General features: G+C 56.9%; 1 protein-coding gene across 1 annotated transcript in view; it reads left to right on the plus strand.

The window, feature by feature from the left end:
* The window catches only part of GATAD2B (GATA zinc finger domain containing 2B), a 21177-nt gene extending 10909 nt beyond the window's left edge, over nt 1-10268 (plus strand). Inside the window, exons 6-10 of the mRNA XM_006030961.3 lie at nt 3197-3512; nt 4375-4577; nt 5483-5593; nt 6358-6475; nt 7140-10268. Coding sequence (XP_006031023.1) covers nt 3197-3512; nt 4375-4577; nt 5483-5593; nt 6358-6475; nt 7140-7273 — 882 coding nt within the window. The 3' untranslated portion in view covers nt 7274-10268. The remainder of the gene's footprint in view (nt 1-3196; nt 3513-4374; nt 4578-5482; nt 5594-6357; nt 6476-7139) is intronic.
* Nucleotides 10269-10274: the final 6 nt, after the last annotated feature.

Below are 10274 nucleotides of genomic sequence, written 5' to 3' on the forward strand. Positions count from 1 at the left end.
AGCGTGGGTTTGTCCCCGCCAGGGGAACTGTGGGGGGGGGGGGGGTACCCGGAAGTTGCACCACGATGGATATTTGAGGACGAGAGGTGAGATGAGGCACGTCTTGACTCTGCCACGCTTTAGTTCTGGTGCTTCACAGGACACGAGGGCTTCTACTGCAGATGCAGCCGATGAACACAGACTCAAGCCCCTCTAGTCTCAGAGTGGTTGGTTCAGCTCCTTGAACTGCACTGCACTCCTTTGTCTTGCTACCATCTGAGCAGCCAGTATCTATTTGTTGGCAGTGGCTTTATCTCTGGCTAATGGTCTGGCCCAAGCTAATTCAGGGCACAGGGATGCAGTGCTTTAGGAGCACAATGCCGCAGACGGCTAAAGGAGTGAAGGTGCTGAGATGGCAGCAACTCTCCCCAGTGCTTAGGGTGGACTGTGGCATATCTTGTTCCTGAATCCAAAGTTCAGAGCCAAAGGGGGCTGCAACATCATCTCCTGTACATCACAAGCCCTTTGGTGTGGGCCGCTCAGATCCATGTGGAACCTAGTAGCATGGTTATAGCAGATCTTCCAGACAGGCAGCCGGTCTGGCCCTGAGGACATTGGTAGGAGAGCCCACTGCTTCCTGTTGTAGGATTTTTGTTTCCAGAGCTAGCTGCCCTGGCTGCATACAAAGGTGGCCTAATTCCTAATCTGCATTTGGCTTCAGCTTCCAGCTGTTGCTGCTTGTTTTTCTTCTCTGCTGAATTGGAGCCCTCTAACATCTCTTAATTGTGTCCCTGTGAAGGTCCTTGGACACAGGAATCAAGTCTCACTGCTCAGTCTCCTTGCGCTAAATTAAACACTAGGCATTTTCAATTGCTCCCAGCTGGGAGTCACTCCTCGGGCTCCTCTCTGCCCCCTGCTCAGGTGGACAGCATCCTTTTTAAAATGGGGACAGCAGAACTGCATGTCTGATTCCTTTTTACACTGCATCAGAGGAAAAAATTCTCTCCTCCTCCTTGCTCCCCACTTAAACATCCAAGGGTTCCAGGGCCTTGCTTTCGGACCTCATGGGCAGGTGCTTGTCTGCTGGGACCCCGGCCTTCACAAATCGCTGCTTGGGGGTTCCCAGCTTCCCCAAGGTTGCCTGGGGGAAGGTTGCCAGCTTCCCCAAGGTTGCCTGTTTGACTGCCATGTCCTCATCCTTTACCACCCTTCCCATCTGTGAATACAAAGCTGTGCTCACACCTTCTCCAGCTGACTTTTCCTGTTCCCTTCCAAAGTATCAAGGAAAAGGTTATGTGGCACCAAGTGGGTGCAGATTTCCGCTCTAAAGCCCCAGCTGGTGACGTAGTCTTGAGATCTGCCCACCAATCCTTAATCCAGTCAGTGTCCTTTAGGGGCTGGTGCTAATTCTTCAGCTGGAACGCCACATGCTAATAACCCAGAGGTCTCATCTGTGCAGCTCTTGCTATCCTGCAGACATGCAATCTCAAAAGAACTCAATCAGTCTTGTTTGACAAGACCTGGTTTCCTCAGCTGAATGCCAGGCACCACATTTTTCTTTTCTTCTTTCTCATGTTTAATTCTTTCTCAGTTGTGTCCCGTATCAGCTTTTCCATTATTTACCAGGACTGGTGTGAGGCTAAACGGCTTATGTTTGCCCAGGTCACACTACCTGCTGTTCCTGAATATTGGCACAGCATTCGCTCTTCTAGCTCCCTGGAACTTCCCAGGTACTTCAAGGTTTATTAAAATGTGACATCAGCAGGCCAGGGATGTTTCTTGGCCTACTCTTCAAGGACTTTCTACAAGTTACTCAGGCCTGCTGATTCAAATGCCTGCTCCTAGCAGATCCTGCCTGATGTCCTTGTCGCGAAGGGACTGGAAAGTACTCCCATCACCCGTGTGTTCTGTGAGCATGTTGCCCTGAATGGTTCCAAGTATCTGACAAAAATAATTGGTGAATGTGTCTGTGTTTTTCTGTCTCTGGCTAGTTGTAGCCCTGGGATTTCTTTTGTTCTGAATGTACTTAAACTCCTTACTTCCCTCACCCCTCCCAGCTATAGAGATTTTTTTTTCTGATGCGTTTAGCTTCCCTTATCAATTTCTGTTACTTAATAATTTTGAAGTGTTTATTGATTGCTGTCTATGCCCCTCCCTCTCTTTCTATTTATTACATGCTGCTTCCTTATGTCTAATTGCTGCCTTCCTTTACTTCCGTACTAAATGAGAATGGTCTTCCAGCACCATGGTCCCTTTGATTGTGGATTCATGGCTTCATGGATATCTAATCCATTTGTCTTAAACTCCAGTTTCCTTTCTTTTTTTTCCCCAAAGTGGTTCTTGACTTTCCTCTGCTTTGGGGATTGGGCCCTTTGTGACCCACTGGTTGTGCTTTGGTGCTTGGAGTGTTGTCCCTTTTGCCACGTCAAGATGCTCAGACATCTGGACTAGGGAAGCCCTCTTGAACATGGTTGGCTGTGACAACAACTACCCCACACTCAGACTTGGGGCAGGTTCCCCTCAAGCAGCATGAAAGCTGCAGTTCAGGGCAGCAGAAGAGTCTTTGTGGTTTGTCACCGTCACGGGCCAGAGGAAATGAGGGCTGAGTGTCCCTCATGGCATGGAGGATGCCGAAGGAAGCTGCTGGAAATGGAAGAGGAGGGAGCTGGCATGTTTGGAGCACCTGTGTGGGAGGAGATGGACACCATCTGGCAGCCATGATGCCGCTTGGGTGCCTGCCAGATCTGCCAAGGTGGAGGAGCAGAACTTGAGAGGGTGCAGTGGTGCCAGCAAATGAGTCACCATGCAGGGGGCTGCCTCCACTCTGGAGGAGGCCGGCTGTGATCGTTCAGGCAGGATCCTCCCAGCTGGCTGCAGCCTTCCTCAGACTGGGGGGCAGTGGAGTCACATCTCCTGCTGCTTGGGCATTTGTCTTGCTGAGGGGGCTGTGGCAGAGGCTCACACGCACGTACAGGCTCCTTGGGGCTGACTGCAGCCTCGAACCCCTGGCATATGGCCTGCAGCTGGAGGAGGATTATGAGGGATCCATGCCCTGCCTCTTAAAATGGCCCAGAGTCATGGCAGAGTACAGCGTGAGTCCCCATAGAAGGAATGAAGTACCCCCCTCTGCCCTCTTCCTGCCCGTCCACTTGTCACATCCATCTCTGGCACGGCTGCTGCAGACATGCACTGACCGTCCTCTCTGCTCCCTTTGCAGCAGTCCAGTTCTTCTGTTCCTTGCCAGCGCACGTCGTCTTCAGCCATCTACATGAACCTTGCTTCTCACATTCAGCCCGGGACCGTGAACAGGGTCTCGTCTCCACTGCCCAGCCCCAGTGCTCTGAACGACGCTGCCAACTCGCAGGCTGCTGCCAAGCTTGCCCTGCGCAAGCAGCTGGAAAAGACGCTGCTGGAGATTCCACCCCCAAAACCACCAGCGCCCTTGCTGCACTTCCTGCCCAGTGCGGCCAACAGTGAGTTCATCTACATGGTGGGACTGGAGGAGGTGGTGCAGAGCGTCATCGACAGCCAAGGTAAGCATGTGGGACTTGTGAATTTTATGTTGTGCGGGGGGCGGTCACTTTGGCCTCGCGTCTTCCCCTTCTGTAAAACCCCATCAGACTTTGGCTTCCTTGTGAGGTTCTGGCAACTCCAGGCTTTGTTACTCCCCTAGCCTCTTTCATTCCACTGAGAACACGGGGGCAGTGCCAGGTGCCCTCCCCAGTGTTGTTGAGGGTGTACATCCCCAAAGCACTTTGCAATACTTTGATTTGGACAGGGCTGATCAGGCCTCAGGCAGTGGTTGGACTGGATGGCTTCTGGGGGTCCCTTCCAGCCCCACTGCTCTAGGATTCTGTGACGAGCGCTGAGCAACACTGCATCGGGGCACCCAGGGCAGTTACAAGCCACAGTACCAAGGCCCCAGGCTGGCCACCGACTGTTCGCCAGCTGGGGGACCCGAGTGCATGTTTCCCCGGGACTGGCTGTGCAGGGTGAGCCCTTGCGCTGTGGGCCCTGTGGAGTGGGGAAGAAGGGCCTTGCAGGAGATCCCTCTCCTGCCCATTCTGTACCTGGAAGAGCAGGGAGCAAATCTAGTCTGTGGGGTGCTGTGTCCTGTCTTGCAGATGGGCTGCCGGGGCATGGAGCCTGCATGGGGGTAGGGGCTTCGATTCCAGATGGTGCCTTTCTAGCCACTACCCACCCCTTGGAGCTTAGCCCTGCCTGGGGAGTGCACATAATGGTGTCAGCCTAGTGCGGGGGTCTCCTCTGCTTTTCTCTGCCCCTGCTGTGCGACCACTGTGTGTGTGTGCGGGGGGGGGGCGGGAATATGTGTGTGTGCAGGGAGGGAGGCAGATCCCATCTTCCCCGTTAACCTGTGTTCCTGGTGGCACCTAGGGAAAAGCTGCGCCTCCCTTCTGCGCGTGGAGCCCTTTGTGTGTGCTCAATGCCGCACGGATTTCACCCCGCACTGGAAGCAAGAGAAGAACGGGAAGATCCTGTGTGAGCAGTGCATGACCTCCAACCAGAAGAAGGCGCTGAAAGCAGAGCACACCAACCGGCTCAAGAACGCCTTCGTGAAGGCCCTGCAGCAGGAGCAGGCAAGTACCCCTGCTCCCCCAAATTGGGACAGTTAGTTGCCTATTTAGCAGTAGCGGGTGACTCCATGATTGGGGGATGCGGGAGCTGTGCACTCTGATAGGCAGGTGCAGAACAATGAGATGAGCCAGACTCCCTGGGCTGTGCCGAGACCTGCCATATGAAAGCAGTGGAGAAGGGAGAGGGTCTTGCAGGGCTGGCAGGGTCTTCCAGAGCCACATCTCCTGTTCTGAGCTCTGGGAGCTGCTTCTTGGGGGCTTTACCTGCCAGAGGGCTGGTCACCTTGGAGCTCTGCCTCCAGGTGTGGAAAGCCCAGTGCAGGCCAGGAGCACTGCCAGGCAGGCTAGCCCAGGCCCTGCAATGGCAGTGCTCCCAAGACTCCCATGCCTGAACCTGGGGGTTAAGACCTTGCTGTTCCCCGATTCTGAGGTGGCCACATCTGCACCCCTTGGCTAGTGATGAGGGAGGCAGCGATGCTTCAGAGTTGAAAATAAACGGCCGGTGACTCATCAGGCTTCATGACGTCTGGCGCTGCTTTCCCACAGAGCAGCCTTCTGCGCCTGCCTGTCAGCACCTTCCCCATGGCACCATAGCTTCCAGAGGGGTTGGCTTCCCAAGCCAGGTGTGCGGCGATCCAGCTCTGATTCCACCACCCTCATCGCTGCGGCGTGTGCATGGGGGGAGAGGGTCCTAAGAAAGCTGCCTGTCTGGCTTGTGCCCATTACAAACCTTTCTCATCACAAGGGATCTTAGCCAGGCAGGGTGAGCAGTGGGTGCTGCAGGCCCTGTGTCACCCGCTGGCCTTGCTGACACTGGAGGGATGGATCCTGTTTGGCACTGAAGCCAGCGAGATGCCCTGAGCAGGCTCCTGCATGCAAGTTGCTAATGTGCCTCTACTTCCCCACAGGAAATTGAGCAGAGGCTGCAGCAGCAGGCGGCCCTGTCCCCCACAGCCACGCCTGCCGTGTCCAGTGTCAGCAAGCAGGAAAACATCATGAGGCACCATACGCTCCGACAGGTGAGCAGCCCCATCAGAATGCTCCGCACCCCTGGTGGCATGGGGCCACACATCCCTCTGGGTCAGGCCCCAGTGCCTGGGGCACAGCGAGTTGGTTGCACTGCGATGCAAAGGGCAGGGAATGCCTGGCTCCCAGACAGTTTGCCAGGGGGCCTCGTCCTCACCACCACACAGCAGGGAGCTGTCCGTTCGGCTTCGGAGCCCTCTGCCTCCCTCCAGTCCTTGCAACCAGGCAGTCGGTGCCCTAGTGTGGGCCCAAGGCTCACCGGCACCAGCCTGGCCACGTGCAGGTCTGTACGGCTCCGGTACAGGCCTCCTGCAGATCATCCCTGCCACTCCCCTGATCCCCCAGCAGGGGGCGCAGGCAACACAGCCCAGCGGTCTCAGCTGGGCTGGCACTGAGCCATCGGCCAGGTCTGTGCTTCCCCGGCACTGGCAGCCATCCCGCTGTCCTGGTGCCTGGCTGCCGCCTACTCACATTCCCGGGAGCCCCTACTTCCCAGCATGCTAGCTGTGCTTGCTGAGATAAGTTTTGCCCTCTGGGAACCTTCCTCCATTCCTCCTTTCCCTGGAAATGGGACCTGCGTTTGCTTTGGACCCCTCCCCATCAGCACAGAACCTGACTTCCTCTTCCCCGGAGCCAGGCGTTGCACGGTAGCACATGCAGGTTGTGGCCAAGCTCCCCTCTCAGCCTGTGCAGGGCCCATGGTGTTTGGTTCGTGGGGACCCAGCTTGCTTCCAGCTCACTTGCTCTCCTCCCGCAGGCCCCGCAGCCCCAGAGCACTCTGCAGCGTGGCATCCCCACATCTGCCCGCTCCATGCTTTCTAACTTTGCCCAGGGCCCCCAGCTCTCTGTGGCAGGTGGTCTTCTTGGTATGCCAGGTAAGATCTAAAAGCTCACCGCCAGCGGAGAGGGGGGAGGGGGGCTCCAGACTCTGCTATGAATATGGGAGCAGCCTGGCCTGAGGCTGGAGGGGGCATGGGCTGAGGTTTGTCATAGAGGCCCTATACAGGGCTAACCACTGGCAGTGTCGGGCATGCTGGGCAAAAGAACTGTCGGTGGGGCCTGTTTTTTCTTGATCTTGCAGCCCTTTGGCCTTCAAATGAACAGGTGTCTGTTGTGCTACTTAGTACTGAATGTCTCAGTTGCCCCTTAGTTAAGGGCATGGGGCACTCTTGAAACCACTAACTTAGACCTGCTCCTTGTTGGCCCATGACTTGTGTGTCCCGGGAGCCGCACCGTAGCTAGACCCCAGGACATAGCAGGCAAGGACTGCCTGGCAGCTAGGCTCAGCTTTTGCCAAGGCTGCCCCTTTACCCTGTGAGGCTGGGGCTGGGGGCGTTGAGGAGGTGGCGTTCTCTAGATTTGCAGCAAAGATGGCGTTGAGGGTGGCGCAGGCCCCACTGGGTGGCAGGACGGGGCTGTCGGTGCGGCAGATTGTCGAGGAGGCGGCCACATGGGCGGAGGGGCTGGAGCGTCTTCTCAGGCTGAGCCCAGCGCCATAGAGGAGAAGTAGCCTCTCCCTTGCTTTTCTCTCCCCCCCAGGTGTTAACATCGCTTACCTGAACGCCGGGATTGGAGGTCACAAAGCGTCGAGCTTGGCGGATCGGCAGCGGGAGTATCTTTTAGATATGATCCCACCCCGGTCTATATCGCAGTCCATCAGTGGACAGAAATAACTCCGGCTGCCCCTCCTTGCCCACCCCACATCCGTCGCATGCAGTGCCTGTACTGGTGCCTACCATACATGGGGAAACAGACAACAGAGAAAACCGAAAACAACCCAAACTTGAGCGCCCTGTCCTCCCCCCCAGCTCCTCTCTGGGTTTCTACCGCAGTCAGAGGCCACTCCCCTTGCCAGAGGTCAGAGCAGTGTCTGCTTGGATCAGCACTGGACGTGTTCCTGCTTGTTTTACGCTATTTTTTTTGTAATGACAAAGCCTAGAATTTTTCATTGTGTTGTGTTTTCGTTTTGGGGTTTTTTTTTTTCCTTTGCTCAATGGACAGTTAAAACTTTTTTCCTTTCCAGAGATTTTTTTATTTTTATTTTTTGAAGGGCATCCCCTGTAACGTGACCATTTGTAAAGGGTAGCCATGCTGACTCGAGGGAAGGCCGGGGAGTGGGAGTTGTGTGCCGGAGCCCGGACAGTTGCCCTCTGCCCCGGGCATGGGGGGCACCTGGGACTCGTCCTCCAAGAGAGGTAAGGAGTGGTGCTGGACGCAGCCACTCCAGGCGAGGCTGTGACAGGTTGGCCCAATTTGCACGTGGTCTCCCTGGAGGAAGGCAGGTTGGTCCAGGAAGGAGCCGGCACTCAGTTCGGTGCATCTGCCCTATGCGGCCAAGCTGTGAACTCGCTGGATCAGCTCAGACGTGGGCAGGCAGCACCTAGAGGTCCCATTGGTTGTGTTCGTGCAGAGGGTGCCAGCGAAGCGGTGCAGGGCCAGCTAGGTGGCTCCCTGTCAGACAGCCAAGCCGACGGGTGTGGGTAGTGCCAGGAACTCGCCGTCCCACAGTCCTGAGCCTCCAGTACCGCGGCCCTTGGCATCGAAAAGTGGAGAGGTGGAAGGTCCGTTGTGGATTGTGAACTACCAAAGGGCACCGTGGCCTCGGTGCGTGCCCAAGAGCTGCTCCACGTCACTTCCCTGCGTGGAAGCAACAGCCAGGCCTGACTCAAGTAGAAATGCAGGGCAGGGGTCAGAGCAAAGGCCTGCAGCCCGGGTGTGCGTCCCGCATGGAGGCTTGGACAAGAATGGTGTCAGCTGACCTGAGGCATGAGCAAGCTGAGAACATGGTCTGGAAAATGCTCCTTTTGCACTTCACTTCCGTGCCAGAGGTCCCCGCTGCCCAGTGCTGCGGAGCAGAGGCGCTGACCCCAGCCAGGACGCGGCTGTGCAGGGTGGTGCAGGCGGGATGTGGAGCTCCTCATGCCTGCCTGTGGCTGCTCTGGTTATCATGGGGAGACCCTTGTTGGCCAAACAGTTACAGATCCCAGTGAGGGATGTGCCTGCAGCTGCTAGTGCAGAGGGAAGGAGCCTGAGCCCTGTGGTCAGCCAGAAGGAGCTCTTGAACATTTTCGGGCCTTGCCGGCGTCGAATGAATCGTGAAATTCTGCGTGAAGCCCGTAGAAGCTTCTGCCGGCACCTTTCTTCCTTCAGCAGCTCCCAGCCATCGGTGCCATCCCTCCTGGCTCACGGGGCTGGTTCCTGCCCCCCAGTCCATGGTTACAACTGTGAGACCCAAACTCCGAGGCTTCCTGAAGGGGCAGCTGCCTTGGGGGAGGATCTGCTGATGCTTCGGAGGCTGCCTCTTTGTGAGCCAGCAGGGCTCCCCCAAAACCCAGCACGCGTTGCCCCTGCCTTGGAGAGGAGGGCTTGTACTGCAGCACGAGCACTGGGCACCCGCCTGCACCAGCTCCCTTGTGCCCCATCATCTCCGGCCCAGGGCTCTGCTGGCACCACAGGCCTTTCCCCCAGGTCTTTGCTTCCAAGAACCACTCCCCTTTCTCCCAATTTCTGCAAGCACTTACCCAGCCGTGGCGCGTGGATGCCTTCATGGCTGGGGCCCTCTGAGGTGAGGGTGTTCCTGGGGGCATGCGAGGCGCAGTGGCACGTATATATATAAATCTATATTTTCTGTTCTTGGTTTTTAAAAGAATATTGTTTAGTTGGCCCCAGGAGGTGGCCGTTGCCCCGAAAGATGTCTCTCTCTCCCTGCCGAGCTCGGACGGAAGCACTTTGCTGACTTGTTCCTTCTCCGTCAGTCGCCCTGAGACGCTCTCGCCCACTTGTTCTTCGTTTCCCTCCCCCTGTTCAAGTGCCATTCTCCCCCAATCAGGTGTTGCCAAGAGGTACGAGGCGACCCGGGCGTATTGGTTGAGATGAAAGTTTAAAGAGAGAAAAAAAAGAAATTATATAGAAATGTGCAATAGTTCATGACGAGTCCCTCCCGTGGGGCCGGCGGAGGCCGTTTAATGTCAAAGATCAAGATACTGATCGTGGTGCTAAGTGAAATGCTCCTGGGCCAGGGCCCAGAGGCCCCCGGACCCTGACCCCCTCCATCGGCTGCAGCAGGTGGCAAAAAAGGCTTCCCCTCGGCCCAATCCTGCGGCAGCCCAGGCCCTCGGTCGCCAGTGGTCCCAGTGTGCAGCCTGAGCTGCTGCTGCCAGACCCCATTTCCTTCCTAGGCGTGGAGATGGCGTGGCCCAGCCTTGTGTGGCACTGGGGAGCATGGGAAGTGGGTGGCAGGGCCGAGGTGGGGCCCCAGGCTGTGGGTGCTCTCTCCCTCCGTGAGCCAGCGTGGATTCACAGGTCAGGCTTGTGCCCTCCCTTCACAGTGCCACGTCCTGCCTGTGTGGCTGAGGGGTGCAGAGGCCACGCGCCCTTGCTGCAGCCGCAGGAGCGGGCATGGCTCCGCCAGCACTGCGGGGCCAGGAGTTTGGGCACCTCTGGGGCGAGTGCTTCCTGTCCCACGTGGCCGCCCTTCGCCGTCCTGACGGGGATAGCCCAGGCCCTGCTCGTTGCTCCTGCCTCGGCCTGTAGCAATGCCCTGTGGGCAGGAGGGCACGGTGGGGCCTGTTCCCCATCCCCCGCCTGCCCTGCCCTGCCTATTAATCTCTGTCTAAGGGGAATTAAGATGCTTGCTTTGTCTGTGATCTGCACAGGTTTCAATTTTTTTTGTCT

This window comes from Alligator sinensis, unplaced genomic scaffold (genome assembly GCF_000455745.1).
Source record: "Alligator sinensis unplaced genomic scaffold, ASM45574v1 scaffold1165_1, whole genome shotgun sequence".
In the NCBI taxonomy this organism is placed as follows: Eukaryota; Metazoa; Chordata; order Crocodylia; family Alligatoridae; genus Alligator; species Alligator sinensis.